The sequence below is a fragment of the Protopterus annectens genome, chromosome 10.part0, assembly GCF_019279795.1.
Source record: "Protopterus annectens isolate FY-2018-M chromosome 10.part0, PAN1.0, whole genome shotgun sequence".
NCBI lineage: Eukaryota > Metazoa > Chordata > Ceratodontiformes > Protopteridae > Protopterus > Protopterus annectens.
Window position 1 is genome coordinate 353845903 of NC_056744.1, and position 19547 is coordinate 353865449.

Below are 19547 nucleotides of genomic sequence, written 5' to 3' on the forward strand. Positions count from 1 at the left end.
GTTACGCTCCGGACCCTTCGTCCTTCAGAGGCAGAGGGGGACAAGGTGGACGCCGGCCCAGAGATGGGGGGGGGGCGAAAAATTTTGGGTCGCGGGAACCTTTCTCTGACCAACCCACGCAGCAGCCCTGAGGAGTTGCCCGACTGCTCCTCTCTGGAGGCAGTCGGGGGAGCATTTCTCGAAGCACTTGGCCCAATGGGAGTCCATCACATTACATCGCTGGGTGCTTCAAATAATATCCAGAGGTTATTCTATCCCTTTCTTAAATCTGCCTCCTCACTAGAGGCGCCCACACGATGTACCACCCAGTCAGAGGGAAGCTGCAGCTTTAGAGGTAAAGCTGCTAGAAAAAAGAGCCATCCAGCACATCCCCCAAGGACAATTCGGATTAAGCAATTACTCCAGGTTCTTTTTGGTGCCAAAGAAGACGGGGGACTTAAGGCCGATCCTCGACCTTTCAACAATGAACCTCTTCATTGCCAAGGAAAAATTCCGGATGGTCACGCTTCAATCCGTTCTGCCCCTGCTGCAGGAGAAGGACTGGATGTGCTCCATAGACCTCAAGGATGCATACTATCACATTCTCATGGACAGGCAATCCAGGAGGTTTCTCCGCTTCCGGCTAGGGGCCAGTCATTACTAGTTCAGGGTCCTTCCCTTTGGTCTCACCACAGCCCCCAGGGTGTTCACCAAGGTCATGGCAGTTGTAGCGGCCCACCTGAGACTTCAGGGAATACAGGTTTTTCCTTACCTAGACGTCTGGCTCCTTACCGCCCCCACCAGGCATCTACACTGCATAGCCAGGGATAGTTTCCTACTTCTAGCGTCCCATTTGAGGATCACCATAAACTTGAAGTCATCCCTTCAACCAGTTCAAGTCTTGGAGTTCATAGGGGCCAGGATAGACACTCTTCAGACCAAGGCCTTATTGACATCAGAAAGACTTCACAGCTTGACCTTACACATTTTAGTCCTTCTTCAGTCACCTGCCCCATCAGCGGAGTTAGTCCTGAGAGCTTTAGGGTCCATGGCAGCAGCAATCAGTCTCGCGCCCTTAGCTCGCTTGCACATGAGGATTCTCCAGTGGACCTTGCAGGTTCAGTGGTCCATCCTTCATCACCCGTTTGACTTACCGATTCCTCTCAGCAGAGTTTGCAGAAATTCCCTCTTGTGGTGGCTCCACTCCCGAGAGCTTCGGGAAGGACAACAGTTTGTTTTACCGCAACCCCAAGCCACGGTGACCACCGACGCTTCTCGCCTGGGGTGGGGGGGGGGCACTACATGGGCAGAACTGTTCAAGGTACGTGGACTCAGACAGATACCGTTCTGCATATCAGTGTTCTGGAGATGAGGGCGGTGCTTCTAGCGTTGCAAGCCCGTCATGCCTTTCTCCCTCCGGGGACGATTGCGATTCAGACAACATGTCAGTGGTGTGGTACATCAACAAACAGGGGGGGACCAGGTCTTACTCTCTTTGCCGAGAGACCATGAGGGTTTGGGCTTGAGCGATATCCACCAACCGTTTTCTGTTAGCAACGCACATTCCGGGTTGGTCCAACATCCTAGCGGACAAACTGAGTCGAACTATCCTATCGCCTTACGAGTGGTCCCTGAATCCCTTAGTAGCGAAACAGATCTTCCGCAAGTGGGGTCAGCCTTGCTGCGATCTCTTCGAGCCGCTTTCCAACGCGAAGTGCAGCGAGTTTTTCGCTCTAATTCCCCCTCCGGGGGAAAGCCCCAGGAACGCTCTAGTCCATGCATGGCCACCCGGTCTTCTGTATGCTTATCCTCCTCTTCCATTGATAACAAAATTCTTACATAAAGCTCGTCGGTTAGGGAACAAGATTATCCTCATAGCCCCATTCTGGCCTCGTCAAACCTGGTTCTCGTGCCTGCGGTCTCATCTTATAGCTCCTCTCTGGATCTTTGATCCCATGCCGGATGTACTATCTCATCCTTCGGGACTAAAACCCCCGAATCTGGTCGATCTCAAGTTCTCAGCATGGTTGATCCAGTTCCATTAGTTGCTAGTACTCCCGGTATCTCGTCTGCAGTTAGATCTATCCTGGTAGCAGCGCATAAACCTTCTACCAGGAAGGTTTACAATAGTAAATTGAAGCGTTTTTCTATTTGGGCGTCTCATAGGAATTTGGACCCTTTCACTGCTCCCATTCCAGCAGTGCTCGATTTTCTATCTTATATTTTTCAGCAAGGGGCCAGTTCTTCTACTGTAAAGGTTCAAATGGCTGCCATCTCGCATTTTCACATTGGAGACGATCTCAGTCCCCTAGCTTCCACCAAGATTTGCAAGACCTTTCTGAAAGGTACGTTTCTCTTGAGACCCCCTGTTAGGAACCCCGTCCCTCCATGGGATCTAACCTTGGTCCTTCAGGCTTTAACTGAACCTCCTTTTAAACCTACAGCTTCTGTTGATTTGAAATTTTTGTTCTGGAAAGCTGCCTTTTTGGTAGCTATTACCTCAGCCAAAAGGGTGTCGGAGCTCCAGGCTCTCTGTATTAGAGCCCCGTATCTGGTTTTCCATAAGGACAGGGTCTCTCTCAGGACTAACCCATCTTTCCTATCTAAAGTGGCATCCAAGTTGAACATCAATCAGTCCATTAATCTTCTAGTGTTTTTCCCTAACTTTCAAAACAGAGGGGAGTACAAACTTCATTTGTTAGATGTTCATAGACAGTTACGTTTTTATTTGCACAGAACAGCGGCCTTCCGCAAGTCTGATCAGTTCTTTGTCTCTTTTGCTAAACCCTTCTTGGGTAAGCCTGTGTCGAAAGTGACTCTAGCCAGATGGATTTCGAATTGCATTCTGCTCACATATAAACTATCTGGCCTGCCAGAGCCTACTGGGGTTCACGCTCACTCTACCCGTTCTATGGCTACATCTGCTGTATTCTGGTCGAGAATTCCCTTAGATGATATTTGCTCTGCGACTACTTGGGCATCTTCTCATACCTTTATCTCTCATTATGAATTAGATTTAGTGCCTAGAGGAAGGGCGGCTTTTGGCTCTGCAGTGCTCCGGAATATCCTTCCTTGACGACCTCCCAAGTTTTTGGTAGCTGGGGACTCTGTCCCACAGGTTGATGATTAAATGAAGTTGCCTACTTCAGATAAAGAAGTTATGTACTCACCATAACGTTCCATCTGAGTAGGTAACTTCATTTGTCATCTACCGACCCCCCCCCCCCTCCTTCCCTCTAACCTGGTTCTTTGACTTTCTGTACACTAGAATGGTTTTTCAGGTCATTTTTTTAATCCTTAGGTTAGGATTCTCTAGGTTGTTGTTTTGTCATTGTGAGATTGTATGGATGGGCAAACGCGATCGGAGGATTGGAAGGAGGTGGCAGGGTATTATGGGTAAGGGGAGGAGCTTGGAGCTCAGATCTCTAGCTTGGAAAGCTGCCGGCTCAGATTCAGGTCGTATCCGATACCCATAGGTTGATGACAAATGAAGTTACCTACTCAGATGGAACGTTATGGTGAGTACATAACTTCTTTTTTTTACTGTTTTAATGGAAAGAAAAGAAACTGCTGTAGTACATGCTGCACAGTTGTTTTCGATAACATAGGGCAGTAGCAAAGTCTTTGAACTATCTCCACAGTACATTATTTTGATATTTTATCAATTTGCATATGCAAAAGATCTGTACTCTTGCCTCAATGTGCTACGCTTGAACATGTAAGTCAACACGAAAATGAATGATCAATAAAGTACTAATTTACTCTCTGGTTCCACCCCTTCAAGCAGTATAATAAATAAAAAAAAAAGTCAGAATCTTGATGCTCTTTATACAGAATAACTAATCAGTCCCATTTTTTCCTTCTTTGCAGGTCACTAGTGATTGCCATTGACAAATGACCATGGCTAAAAAAGTGGCAGTTATAGGTGCAGGTGCCAGTGGCCTTTGTGCTATCAAATGTTGCCTGGATGAAGGGCTTGAACCCACCTGCTTTGAGAGAAGCTCAGACTTTGGAGGGCTGTGGCGATTTAAGGTAGGTACAATCATATTCCAAGTAGTTGCCATCAATGTTCTCTGCTTTGTCCTTTGCTTTTGCAGCAAGCCTCATGGGAAAGTTTTATACATATTTGAAGGAGTCAGTTACACTAGAACAAGGCATATATGCACATATCATGTAAAAAATATAAACCCCGGGATTCAGTAAACTTCTGTGCAGGAATAGCTTATTCCTACATGGAAACGACCGTTTAAGAGCAGCATGGCACCGTGCCATACATAGTTATGAAGGCACGCTGTCTCTGCTCCTAAACGGACACGGAACGTGGACGAGTGCAGGGGGTGTGTCTGAGAGCAGAGCTCTCACAAGATACACACTCCTGCACTTAAGAATTGCAGTTCGGCAATCAAATTGAGCGAGAACGCTCATAGTACAACTCAGGCCTCTCAGCTGTCCCAGATTTTGACTCAAAGTTCAGCTTTGTCCCTGTGAATCCCTGTTAACACTGGTGCCTGTTGAACAAATGGTGGCAAATTATACTTAATAAATAAATATGACAGTAATGAAGAGCTGAGTAGTTATTTCACGTCAGGAAATGTATATTAATTGACATTTTGATTCTGTTACTGTCTCAAGTTAGTAGAACTAATATTTGAAAATTGTCCCCGATTTATTCTGGAGTTTTTCCTGATTCTGTTGAGATCTGTCCCTGATTGGTAGAAGGCTATGACAACAATCACAACAAACACGCTAGGATTTCTGTCATGTGCAGATGCACACAGAAATCCACAGCAATAAGTGAAACCTGTCCCTTCTTAGACAAAATAACACTAAATATTTTATCAAACATTTAAATTTAACCGTAGCTGCGCGGGTTTGCCCATTGCTTAGCTACGCATACTGTAGCTTAAATGGCAAAAACAGGTAAATAGCAAGATACATTCAGTAGAAGTAGTACTGCAAAAGTGTAGTGGTTACAGCGTTCGCTTTGCGAGCAGTCATTCCTGGTTCGATCCTCACTGTAGTAAATTCCTTTTCCATGTGAAAGCAATTCATGAACATTTTTTTTGCTGTATAACCTACTAAATAACATATATTTGTGAACTGGAGTACTGCATTGTTTAGATGTGAGGTGTCATTGTAATAATGTGGAAAAATCCACAGGTAAACACAAGTGCCCCATACAGTATATGTACACATGAATCAGGGATACTAAACAAAGTTATAATGTGTAATGAATGATAAATCAATACCATACAGTAAATAGTGTTAAAAATGTATAAAGTGCCCAAATCTACCACTTTCCCAAGACCCATGGCTCCTTTCTTTCTAAATTAGTGCGGGGGTAAGCAGGAGTAAGCTCTTTTAAGCAGTAGTAAGCAGGTTTAATCCTGTTTGTGTGGGGGTAAGAATATTTAACCAGAAGTTAGCATTGCATACCGTCGTGCAAACCCGCTGACAACTGTTTAAGTGCCTTAATCACTCTGTATCCAACAGTCCTTGTTCTGCCCATTAACAAAATAAACAGCCCGTGCAGGTCTTGAACCCAGGACCCTGTACACTATAGTCACAGCAGTTAACCACCAAGCCATCACACCTGTACATAAAATTGAGGTATACCCAAACAAATCCTCACTATAGCAAAATCACAGTTTTACATGTGAAAGGAATTTATAAACAATTTGTTTGTTGTATAACCTACTAAATAACATATATTTATGAACTGGAGTACTGCATTGTCCAGATGTGAGGTGTCATTGTAATAAAGTGGTGAAATCCCCCGATAAACACAAGTACCCTATACAGTGTACGTACACATGAATCAGGGATTCAGGCTTTCGACACCATCCCCCATTCTGGAATTATAGCTAAACTCACTAAACTAGGTATAAATCCCTACGTCACAAGATGGTTGCCAACTGGCTCACTGACAGAACCCACACTGTAAATGTTGAGACTCCAAATCTGTCCTCAAAGCAGTGACAAGTGGAGTACCACTGGGTTCCGTCCTGGGACCTCTCGTGTTTGGTATCTACTTCTCTGAAGTGCAGGCTAACACAGAAGGCCGCTGGCTAATGAAGTTCGCAGATGACTGCAAACTAGGAGCCATAGTCAAGTCCCCAAATGATCTGGACATCCTACAGAAGGGCCTCACTGAGACAGATGCGTGGTGTCAGAGCCATGGCCTCAAGCTCAATGCCAAAAAGTGCAGTGTCATCCCCTTTGATAAAAACTCTGTACCCATGAACTAACACATAGGCAGCAATCTACTTAACACTGAATGCGTGATAAGAGACCTTGGGACCCAGGTGGACAGTAGTCTCTCCTTTGATAGTTACATCGCCACAGTAGTCAGGAAGTCCTTCTACGTGGCACACCTCATCATAAAAGGGTTCTCATCCAGGAAAAAAGAGGTCATTGTTCCCCTCTACTCGTCACTCATTAGACCCATTATAGAGAACAACACCCCTTTTGGAATGTACCTCACAAGACATCTGCAGCAGCTGGAAGGGCCACAGAAGTACCTCACAAAGAGGATTACTGGCCTCAAACAAATGCCCTACACTGACCGCCTCAAACTCCAGCTTTACTCCGTAGCATATCGCCTGCTCCGAGGTTATCTCTGCCTAACATATAAAGCTATGTCAAACCCAGAGCTGTTGGACATGCTACACCTAAAGAAATCCCAATCCCTCCAAGCTACACGCTCTAGGGACCTAAACCTTGTCACCACAATAAACAGGACATGCTGGAGGGATAGATTCCTGTCCCAGAGACTTCCTGTACTTTGGAACAAGCTACCCATCTATGTCAAGCAAAGTTCTTCATTAGCACTCTTCAAGAAAAATCTTGAGTGGATGGAAAATAGGTAATACACCCTGGGGATCACTTCTGTGTCTCTGCTAGACAGTGGCACAGGAAAATAACTTTCTTGGTTGGCGTAAGCATTGCACACCTCTGCTTACCAGGTGTAAGCAATGCGTAGCCCAGCTAAATTAGATTTGCCCATTGATATGCCCCTTTAAGCGATGCCAACCTTAGGTAAGCAGGTTTGCCCATAGCTTAGCATTTTCAAAACCATCCAATCATGGCAAAGTGAGGGAAATCTTCCCTATTTAAACCCACACAGGTGGGAATACGTCTCATAACTGGTTGCAACTTCCTCCTGTAGGCACAATGGCCAGTGTTGGGGAAGGATCATGATTCTGAGCGCAGTTCTGGGGCATCCAGGAGTCTAAGGTCATGGCGGGACTCCTGGTTAAAGACCATGAAGAGAGACTGCTGCAGGGCCAGTACCAGGGTTCCCAATATAAAGCGGAAGCCTTGGACCGTCTCGCCTGTGACCTCACCAGTGCCACTGGCATCCCTCGAACTGGTAAGCAGGTCAAGCATATTCCAACCTGAAACAGAGGATATGAACCTATGAAGAGAGAGCTCTTGGATCAGTGGATCCAGGAAGCTAGGCAGGGTGATGTCCTAGCAATGTGTAAGTACTCATTCTACTAACTGTTTAATAATTGCCTAGCTCATGTATATTATGGATAGGTATGGCTAAATATTCCTCTTATGACAGCTGTAGTAGAGCGGGCTGTGAATTAGGAAGCCCATGCTTGTAGGCTGCAAAGGCTGCGTTGTGAGGCAAGTTAGTAATAATCTTGCATGTACTGTCATAAGAAATCTAAAAGTAATAGAAAGTTAATTGCCAGTATAAAACCTGTATTGTGTATGGGATGTACTGAATAAATCAGGCAATATGGCAGGAAGAGTCTCATATAGGTTGTGTGTAAATAAAAGGGTAACAGCCTGGCAGTAAAGGTCTAACTCCTGGACTGCTTGTGTTTACTCTGGTATCATATGGTAATGTAGTGTTGCATTCTCTGAATAGTACTATTGTATTAAGCACTGTTACCCACACTTTGTTTGTGTCTTTTGGCTTTTCCTGGTTAGGGGTTGCCACAGCGGAACTCCGGTCCACTAATGATTGGCAGTTGATTTTTACGTACTGGCTTGCCAGGCCTAACGCACAACCTTCAACGAAGGTACGCCCATTCACACGTCTCCACGCAGAAGACGCTCTAACTGAGAATCGAACCGGACAGCGTCTTACTGTGAGGCGACAACGCTACCGCAGCACCACTACCGCAGATCACTGTTACCCACACTGTGCTACATAAATAAAATGTGTAGGAATGTTTGTATACGACTGTTGTAATCACAAGGCCATATTGTACAAATGAGGGAGACTTTGACAGAAAACAGTGAAAAGATGCACAACAATATCCGGGTCTATATTAGAATATCGAAAGATGTAAACACCGAATGTTTAAATGTCGAACTGTATTCAGCGAAAACTGAAAATATCGAAGCAACAGAAAACCAAATTTTTTCCTAGGGAAAGAATTCGGTTGTCCATTTCTGTTGCTTCGGTATTTTCAGCACTGTGGTGGAAAGTTACGGGTTGGGTTCAGGTAAGTGTGCGATTGAGTGTGGATTAGGTTAGTTAGGGTTAGGGTGCGGGTTAGGTATGTGTGCGATTATGTGGATGTGAGGGTTAGGGTGGGTTAGGTGAGTTAGGGTTAGGGCGCGGGTTAGGTATGTGTGCGATTGTGTGGATGTGAGGGTTAGGGTGGGTTAGGTGAGTTAGGGTTAGGGCGCAGGTCAGGTAAGTGTGTGATTGTGTGAACATGAGGGTTAGGGTGGGGTAGGTGAGTTAGGGTTAGGGCGGGGTAGGTGAGTTAGGGTTAGGGCGCGGTTGAGTGTGCGATAGTGATGGACCTTAGGGTTTGGGTTAAGGTAAGTGGATAGTTAGTGGTGTGTGTATAGTTTAGTGTAGGGTTAGATGTAAGATTTTAGGTGTATGTGTGTGGATTGCTGTTTGTTTGGTGTGCTTGTGTTGTGTGTATGTGTTTTGGAACAGCAAATTTTTTCCCTAGGAAAAAATTCGCTGTTCTGTATGTTCGTTGTTTTCAGCTTTCGCTGAATACAGTTCGACATTTAAACATTCAGTGTTTACATCTTTCGATATTCTAATATATAGACCCCAAAATCCAAATAGCATACTCAACTGTGACGTAAACTGTTGTATTTCTAGCACACACATAGCCATGGTTCCAATCCTGGGAGTGGTAGTAAGCTGTATGCATAATCATACCCCTCAACTGTACAGATTTTGTCAGAAAGTTCAGATAATTTGCTTAATTTTTCTGCCTGTCACCCTGTCCCCTGGCAAATCAGTGGGATGATCCCAGAAGTTTAGGCAGCAAATAATGACACACAACTGATTGTCAGACATCATAACTGTCATAAATATAAGAAAAACCTGTCACTCTAGCAACTCACCAAAATGTTATGAGAGTAATATGCAGATTATGTCCCATCTCTATCCCCATGTTGTAAAGCTATGACCAGTGTGTGTGCAGAGGCTGTGCATAATAATAACGTGGAATCTGTTAACATGTGTGGCAACATTCAGGTAGTGTTAAACCTTCCCTCCACAGGTCTGTCAGATAAGAAAACTGTGCCTGGTAATAAAAGATTGAAATCCTGGACTGGTACTGTTTAGTCTGGTATTGTATGGCATTGTTTGTGTTGGAGTTTCTCTGAATAATAATGTATTACTCATCACTGTCATCCACACTGTGCTACATAATAAAACTGTCCAGGAATCCCTGTATAAGACTGTTGTAGTTACAAAGTCAGATTGTAAAACCACGGGAGACTTATAGACAGAAATCAGTGAAGAGATGCACAGCAATATCTAAATAGCATACTCAACAGTGATGTACCCTGTTTTATTTTTAGCAGACACAGCCATGGTTCGAATCCTGGGAGTGGTAGCAACTCACCACAAGTTTGAGGGCAATTGTCAAAATATGTCCCAGTTCCACCTGCATGTTGTCAAGCCTTGACCAGAGTGTGTGCAATAAGAGATTTAGAGGTATGTGCATATCAACCTGAAATCTGGGAATATGCGTAGAAACAGTCAGGTAGTGTTAACAAACAATACCTCCACAGGTATACCAGGTAAGAGGTGTATACTGTAGGTAAAACACAGATGTTATGTAGTCCAATCTCGCCTACATTCTTACCCGTGGGTTCGGAGCCGAATATCGGCTCTGACTCTGCCAAACTTTTCTAGCTCGAAGTCTTCTGTTGGCTGGGCTAAGAAGGTATCCCATGGTGCACTGCTGCATATCCCCAGATCTCGTTTGCCACTTGTGTAGCTCAGACGTGGTCTCGCTCTTGGCTGTGGCTAAGTACCTTTTTTCTTCTTCTTGAGAGAATTTGTTACAAACAAAAGCTATTTTAATAGCTATTTCTGTTTGGTGTTTTTTGGGTATAATCTGTTGTGTGATTGTTTTTGTGGTATCCCACTAGCTGTTCCAACGGGCTAGGACCGTTTCAGTTAGAGGACCTAGTCCGTCCCCTTACTTGTCCCTGTGTTTGTTTTTTGCTATCTAAAACCGTTTGAATTAGAGGTTTTAGTGTCTGTCTTCCTTGTTCTGTATGCGAGTTTTGGTCTAAAACCGTTTTAGTTAGAGGTTTTTAGCCCTAGTCGTCTTAGTGTGTGTCCCTTCTGAGGATTGTGTGTGCTGCTGTTTGTGGAAAAATTTGTTCCCGCGCTTAGTGTGGTGTTTTGTGTGACTGTAGTTGTCTTTCCAGTCAGGCAGTGACTTGCTCGGTGTATTGGTCATTGTGATTAATTTTCAAGATGTCCAAAGATTCCAAGGAGCACGAACCTTCGGGTTTTAAAAAGTGCTCTGTGTGGTTACAAGATGTCCATCACCGATGAACATTCAGTATGCGTTTTTTGTCTGGGAGCAATCCACCTGCAGGAGTCCTGCAGCTTCTGCCATGCTTTTAGTCCCAGGGTGCTCCAAGAAAGAAAGAATAAGTTAATTCTTAAGGGACTCTTGAACCCCTCGTTCAAAGAGGCCATGGATTCTGCTTGCAGTTCAAAATCAAAATCCACAAAATCAAAAAAGAGATCTCCAGCTCCTTCAGACTCCTCGGAGCCTCCGGAGAAAGTAATGAAACTAGTTTCAACCTCCTCGGCTCCACTGTCCTCGGGGCCGCAGGAAGTGTCGGTTTTGATGGAACCGGCGTTGGCTCCAATTATATTGGAACCTCTTCGGAGCCGATCGCCCAGTACTAGATCAGTGTCACCTGAGAGGAGATCCCGATCTCCCTCCCTGTCCTCCAAATCCTCCAGGACACTTTCAGATGTGGATGTTGATAAGGTGGTGCAGAGGCTCCTTCAGTCACCGGTTTTGGCTAAATTGTTCTCGGCTCCGTCCCAGTCTGCTCCAGAGCCCGTCCCAATAGCTTCTTCGATTATTCCTCCTCAGAGCGCATCTCTGTCTTCAGAGCTGGAATGTTCCGCTCCATGTGATGTTCCTAGGTCGGTTCCGATGGCCCCTCCGGGCTTATCGGTGCCCACATCAGCTCCGACCCCGTCGGCACCATCCACGGGGTTCGGGACTCGGGATTCTTCACTCGGGCCCGAGGGGGACACCTCGGGACACCTTTTGGTTCCTAGTCTCCCGCTCAGTGCCTCGGCTCGGGGAACCCAGACTCCTGTCGTGGTCTCGGAGGCTGGCCGGTCCTTGGACTCGGGGGGGTGGGGGCAGCTTTTGAGGCCATGCAGAGTGCGCTGGCCAGATCTTCAGCCACATCATGCGGGTCGGTCATTCTGTCCCCTATCACTCCGGTGAGAGCCTCTGATCACCACCTATCTGTAGACAGCGGAGCCTCAAGGCCTAGGGATACCCCCATGAGTGGTCGCCAAGTTTCTGAGGGCCCCTCAGAGTTTTTGCCTGAGGAGCCCCCTAGAAAGAAAACGTGCAAGAAGAAGCACAGACTCCCAGGATGAGTCTATCACCTCAGATACTGACCTCGAGGAATCGGAGGGGTCCCCCAAATCATCCTCTGACGATGTTTCTTTCTCCGACATCCTGGAGATATTGAAACAGAGGTGACTGGCCGTCCAAAGCCTCCTCCGAGGAGGAGTCTGTCTTTCTGAAGGCCTTTGGTGCTCAGCCCTCCACTTCCTGGGTGTGTCCACCCTTCGAGCTCCTGGATTTAATTTGTCGTAGGGTGTGGGAGAACCCTGATTCTGTGGAACCCATACCCAGGAAACCCAATAAATTTCTGTCTGCTCCCCCGGGTAAGCAGTTTTTGTCCAAAGGAGTCCCTGTGGATGCCATGGTGGTGGCGGTGGCCACTCAGAAGGAGTTAGCCGAAGCTTCTTCCTCCGTCCATCCTCCTAACAAGGAGTCTAGGACCATGGACCAGTACGGGAAGCGTACCCTCTCGTCAGCAACCTTTACCTTACGGTCGCTGAACTACCTTTATCATTTTACTCTGCTCCAGTGAGATCTCCTCAAGGAGTTAGGAGATACTCTCATAGGTAACGTTCCTGAGGCGGTGGCCCAGATGGTTAACGCCCAGGTGTCTACCCTCAATTCCATCGTTAACGCCTCCATGTGGCTCATTTCATATGCAGACGAGGGAGTGAATAGGGCAGCAAGCTCAGGAGTCGCCCTTAGGAGGCAAGCCTGGATGCGCCTTTGTCATTTCACGGAGGCCTTCAAGTCTTTCACTGACGCCCCCTTTGATGGTTCTTCTTTGTTCGGAACCAAGGTGAAAGACACCCTCACCAGGTGCGAGCAGGAGGGAAAGACTCTGTCTGCTGTAGGGGTCCGTTTTTCCCTTCCCTCTAGGCCTTACCCCAAGGCCCAGAGGGGTGGGAAGATGTGATTCAAAAAATCACAGAGGTTTTTTCCCGGTGCACAAGGTGAGCCCCCCTCCAGAGGCAGAGGAGGAGGAGTTTATTCAGGGAGATGCCGCCCTAGAGGCAGAGGGGGCTCCCGCAATTCGGGAGACCGTGATTCCTTTCACGGCTCTCCCTACCGTCATTCCCCGATGGGATGCCTGACTGTAAGTTTCCAGAGCCAGTCAGGGGTCGAATATCGTTATACCTGGAAGCCTGACAAAGCATCACCCAGGAACGATGGGTATTACGAATAATTTCCGGAGGTTATGTCATCCCTTTTCGTCAGATCCCCCTCCAGTCAGAAAAATCCCGGACGTTCCACCCAGTCAAAGGGATCACGCAGCTTCAGAAGTTTCAAAGCTGCTAGAAAAAGGAGTCATCCAGCATGTCCCCTCAGACCAGATCGGATTAGGGACTTACTCAAGATTCTTTTTGGTGCCGAAAAGAACAGGGGACCTGAGACCCATATTGGATCTCAGCCAACTGAACAACTATGTATAAAAGTTCAAGTTCCGTATGGTCACACTACAGTCAATTCTCCCATTGTTGGGAAAAGAAGTATGGATGTGCTCCATCGACCTCAAGGATGCTTACTACCATATCAAAATGGACAGGGCATCCAGGAGTCACCTACGCTTCCGGCTGGGAGCCAGTCATTTTCAGTTTCGAGCCCTGCGCTTTAGTCTCACCACAGCCCCCAGGGTGTTCACCACGTGTATGGCGGTGGTGACAGCTCACTTGAGACGTCAAGGATTCCAAGTGTTTCCATATCTGGACAACTGGCTCCTCACCGCCCCCATCAGGCATCTACTAATCCAAACCAGGGACGCTACCATCACTCTGTCAGCAGTTGGGCATAACACTGAACTGGGAAAAATCTGCCTTGTTGCCCTCATAGCATGTCATTTTTATAGGTGCAGAGCTAGACACCGTTCAGATGCGAGCCTTTTTACTGCAGTTACAGCAATAGGTGCACACCCTGCTACCCTTGAGAAAAGCGAATGCAAAATGGATTCTCCAACTCCTGGGGACTATGGCAGCAACAATTATGTTAGTCCCTCTAGCGAGATTGCACATGAGGCTCCTTCAATGGCTCCTCTTTGCTCAATGGTCTCTCCAGAGGCTTCCACTTTCCCACCCTATTTTGCTCACGGACAGATGCAAACAGGATCTCAGTTGGTGGCTTTGCACCAACAATCTGGACCGCGGAAAACCCTTAGTTCCACCACCCCAGGTTGCCACAGTGACCACGGAAGCTTCCCAGATGGGGTGGGGGGGGGGCATTATCTCGGCAGGACAGTCCAAGGCACGTGGCAAGATCACGAGATACATCTGCATATCAACGTCCTAGAGATGAGAGCGGTGCTACTTGTGTTGCAGGCACTTCAGAGCTTTCTACCTCTAGGGACTATTGCAATACACATAGACAATAGGTCAGTGGTGTGGTATCTGAACAAGCAGGGAGGAACCAGATCATACCCCCTGTGCAGAGAGGCCATGCGAGTGTGGCAGTGGGCAGTATCTTCCCAATGGTTTCTGGTGGCAACGCACATTCAGGGGAAGTCCAACGTGATAGCAGACAGGCTAAGCAGAGCTATTCTGATGCCTTACGAGTGGTCCCTGAATCGTCTAGTTGCAGAACGAATCTTCAGCAGATGGGGTCAGCCTTGCTGCGACCTTTTTGCCAGCCCCCTCAATGCCAAATGCAGCAGCTACTTCACGCTGATCCCCCCACAGCGGGAGTCACCCAGGGATGCTGTAGTCCACGATTGGCCCTCCGGTATGCTTTATGCTTTCCCTCCGTTTCCCTTGCTATCAAGTGATTCAGAAAGTGCAATCCTTGGGAAGCAGAATGATTCTAATTGCTCCACACTGGCCTCGTCAAGTCTGGTTCCCCTTTCTCCATCCCTACATTGTGGACACACCTTGGATTCTGGACCCACAACCAGACTTACTGAAACACATGTCGGGACAGTTCCACCCCTCTCTGCGGACCCTCCGGTTGACAACCTGGCTACTCCACTTCTGTCGTTAGTTAGGCTTCATCACTTTTCACCTGAGGTAGTTCATATTTTATCTTCCTCTCATAAGCCCTCTACTAGGAAGATTTATTCCAGCAAATGGAAGAGGTTTTCATACCCAAGGAATTGACCCTTACACAGCTCCAGTTGCTTCCGTCTTGGAGTTTTTGTCCATGCTTTTCCAGCAGGGCTCAGCATCCGCTACCATTAAAGTTCAGTTGGCAGCGATTTCTAATTTTCATGTTGCTAATGAGCCTAGTCTGATGGCTCACAGACTCTGTAAGGCTTTCCTGAAGGGCACTGTGTTACTCCGTCCTCCTGTTTCAGAGCCGATCATGCCCTGGGATCTAAATTTTGTTCTGCAAGCCCTTACTTCACCACCCTTTGAGCCTGCAGCTACTTGTGACTTAAAATTCTTGACCTGGAAAACTGCCTTTTTAATAGCCATCACATCAGCCAGACGCGTTTCAGAAATTCAAACTCTTTCTATCAAACCTCCATACTTGATCTTTCGTAAGGATAGGGTTTTTCTTAAACCAAACCCTTTTCTTCCTAAAGTGGCGTCCATATCTAATCTTAATCAATCTATTGAGTTGCCAGTGTTTTTTCCCCATTTTTCAAACAAGGCAGAATTTAAATTTCATCAATTGGATGTACACAGACAGTTACGTTTCTCCCTGCACAGAACCAAAGATCTCCGAAAATCTGATCATCTGTTTGTCTCCTTTTCGGAAAACAGAATTGGGTCCCCTGTCTCCAAAATCACCCTATCCAGATGGATATCAAATTGCATCTCTTTCACTTATTCCTCAGGGGGTAAAGACCTACTGTTTCCAGTCAAGGCTCACTCTACTCGGGCTGTATCTACATCTACAGCCTATCAGGCCAGATTGTGTATGGATGATATATGTGCTGCAGGTACTTGGGCATCTCCTCACACCTTTGTTACTCATTACAAGCTGGATGTGGTATCTAGGGGCAGGTCTTCCTTTGGTTCCACAGTACTCAGGAGTATCTTCCTCTGAGCCTCCCAGGGATGTAGGTGCTGGGGACGCTGTCCCACGGGTAAGAATGTAGGCGAGATTGGACTACATTACATGAAGAAGTTATGTACTCACCATAACGTTCGATGTATGTAGTCCATCTCGCCTCACATTCTTACTTACCCTCCCACTTTCCCCCTTCCTGGAGGATCTGGAGGTTAGGTCTGGTTTTTAGAGCTCCCTTCACCTTTAATTTATTCCTCCTTACTTGGATGTTGTTTTGCATGGGGTATGAGTGTAGTGTTCGCAGCAAACTAGATCTGGGGATATGCAGCAGTGCAGCATGGGATACCTTCTTAGCCCAGCCAATAGAAGATTTCGAGCTAGAAAAGTTTGGCTGAGTCGGAGCCGATATTCGGCTCCGAACCCACGGGTAAGAATGTCAGGCGAGATGGACTACATACATCGAACGTTATGGTGAGTGCATAACTTCTTGTTCACGTATATAGTTGTCTGCAAACATACAGCTGTTCAACCTAAGGCCATAGGGTAGTGTAGTAATACCTGTAAGGTACAGATTACAGGAGTGACTAAGAAAGTAGTGAGAACTACAGGGATATACAAGTTGTTTGTTGACACCCCCCCCCCCCCACCATATCTGCAACAATAGTCTAAATACACAACAAAATGGGTATGTGTACAATGAAGTCTACTGTTGAGACATATGTCCTGTTTGATAAATATTGAAATGTGTTTCTATGCATGTGCCATATTGAAATACCCCCACATTGGCGGTATGCTGCCATCAATGTAATCTGCATGCTGTTGTAATGGCCACTGTGGTTCCATATATGCATGTGTTCTGTTTGCTATGCAGCTGTTCCATATCTGCTGTTTTGGGTTAATGGAAATATCTATGCATGCTGTTATACCTAATCCTGGAATGTGTTGACTATTACTAACCCACATATGTTTTAAAATTGCAACACCATAGCCCGTTTGGGAAGGCCAGTCCCAGTGGACCCACCTCTCCCACCTCATCTGGCCATGGCACTGGGCACTAGCACGTCTGGGGTCCACCCCGGAACGTCCTCGTCTGCTGGTCCTGCACCACCTTCGGGTGGAACCCCCTCAAGGGATGGGGCTTACCACCCCCGGGAGCAGGCGCAGACAGGAAACTGTCACCCGTCGTCAGGTCCGGGATCTGGTGCGTAGCGAGCTCTGCAGGGAGTTTCAAGATAAACTACACCAGCTTGACGGCCACATGGCGCATTTAGAGGGTCAGCCTTCCACTCCTACCCAACACAGCCACCTTCGGGGCTGTGAAGATGCAGTGGTGACTGCCCATGGGTGGAGACCTCAGTCCCACTGTTTCTATTTGGGGGCTCATGGGCTTCCGACTTTCAAACACCCCTCGCTGTTCAAAGTGTTTACCCCCCACATGTCATATACTCTCCCTGTATGCTGTCTTGTCTGTCATCCTACCCAACCTGCCTCCCCAACTATACCTTCTCTCCTTCCCCAGCATCCCACTCTCACCTTTAAAAGAAAAAAAGGAGAATCTGTTCCCCCAAAAAAATCTCGCCCCATACATAGCTGTCCATTTCGCACACATGTCCACTGGACACAAACATGTGTAATCTGGTCTAATTGGCTTCACAACATATTGTTGTCCTCACCCCTCTCTCAGGGGGGTTTGAGTGTCCAAATCCACCTCCAAATTCAGTGTATATGCATATCTGTTGCTGTAGAAGAAATGGGCGGCTATGGACCTTCCCTACACCCGTCTTGCATATCCCTAGCTATTGTCCCTACTGTCTGTCCCTCTTTGTACCCCTTTTACATTTCTTTTAAAGACATTAGCGCGGAGGTAAGTGGGAGTAAGCACTTTTAAGCAGCAATAAGCAGGTTTAAGCCTGTTTGTGTGCGGGTAAGCAATGCCTGCATAGGTTAAGCAATTTAGAGGCTAACTGACTGTAAGAATATTTAACCAGAAGTTAGCATTGCTTACCATAGTGCAAACCTGCTTAAAAGTGCCTTAATCACTCTGTATCTAACAGCCCTTGTTCTGCCCAGCAGCAAAATAATCAGTCTTTGCAAGTCTCGAACACAAGACCCTGCACACCATAGCCAAAGTTATTTACCACTTAGCCATATCAAAATATTTATATTTATATATAGTTTTATATATATAAATCTGATGTTTTCTCAAACATATCATCCAGCACAGTCATTCAACAGTAGAGTAGGTATGACCCTAGCCCTGAGTAGCATTCTGCCATCGCCCAGAATGATACCGCAGTACAAGGACAAAATGATTGACTTCAACAATTGGTTAAGCTTCTGGTGTCATTTCTAAGGGGATCCAGTATCTGTCTGCTTGGGATGACATGGTCGACAGACCACGATGCTTTGCCACAGATGGCCTGCGCCTGTCGCCCCTGGGATTCTAGATACTGGTAAGGCTCTTGCTGCCCCTATAGTGCCTTTTTTAGGCAGGGTTCAAATAACAAATTCACCACCATAACAGGAACAGGCAAACAAAGACTGAAGGTAATGCTACTCAATGCTAGAAGTCTAAATCTCAAAATGCACTCACTCGAGGCACTCCTTAAAATGGAGAACATCGATATCTGTGCAGTGACTGAGACCTGGATCAAGGCTCCAGAGAGCACCCCTGCACTACCAGGCTATAACTCATACCACACTTTTCGGCCATGTAACCTGGACCGAAACACCAAAGGCAGAGGTGTGTCCATATTCATTAAGGATATCCACACCTCCAGGCTAGTTGCTCAGCATAATGCATCCGAGGTTATCCAAGCGCAACTAACTCTGGGAAAAACTACAATTCAAATTGTAGCTTGCTACAGATCCCCCACCATGCCCCAGGATTCCCACTCCTCTTTTCTTGATGTACTGGAAAATATTAGGGTTCAACCAAACACCCTAATAATGGGTGACTTCAACTACCCCACCATTAACTGGAAAAACTACTTGTGTACCAACTCTTTAGCTCAACGCTTTCTAGAATTCATAAACTCCAATGCCCTAGATCAACTTATCCACATCCCCACCAGGGGCAATAGTATCCTAGACCTAGTCATTACCAACATGAGTGACCAGTGTCCCACACCTGAAGTCAACTCCTCGTTGGTCCAATCCAACCATAAGCTTATCACCCTTGATATCCACATCCCGTCCCACCTCCCATTAAGGAAACCACAGTAAAAAATTTCTCCAAAGTAAACTTCATGCTTTTTAAGACAGAAGTGGTGAACTTCATGACACCCATGCAGATGGACAATACAGTTACAACTGCTGAATCCTACACAAATACACTCTTATAAGCACTTACACGAGTGCATGGATCGTGCTATCCCAAATAGAACCAAGACGCTATCCTCCAAAAAAAAGGAAGCCAATCTGGTGGTCCCCTGCCATAAACAAAGTGTACAACAGAAGGAAGAAACTGTTGGAAAAGAGAGTAAAATCCCATTAGTAGGGGAGCTCCCTGGTCAGCCTCAGTAAGAAGCTGAGATCCCTTATAAGATCCTCCAAAGCTAGCTACGGAAACAAAATTGCCACTAAATCCAAGGACAACCACAAAGCATTCTATAGCTATGTCAAGAATCTCAGTGGCAACACTCAGATCTGCTCTGAGTTACAGCACAAAGGCACGAAAATTACAGAACCAACTGATATTGCCAGCATCCTGGCAAATCGGTTCAGTGCTAACTTTACCCCCCCCCTCTCACCCCCTAAAGGGCCCATATCTATACAGGAAGAATG

General features: G+C 46.4%; 1 protein-coding gene across 1 annotated transcript in view; it reads left to right on the forward strand.

Moving 5' to 3' along the window:
• Window positions 1-3857: 3857 nt before the first annotated feature.
• LOC122814149 (flavin-containing monooxygenase 5-like) overlaps window positions 3858-19547 on the forward strand; it is a 704592-nt gene continuing 688902 nt past the window's right edge. Inside the window, exon 1 of the mRNA XM_044086762.1 lies at window positions 3858-4011. Within this exon, the coding sequence (XP_043942697.1) occupies window positions 3874-4011 (138 nt within the window). The 5' untranslated portion in view covers window positions 3858-3873. The remainder of the gene's footprint in view (window positions 4012-19547) is intronic.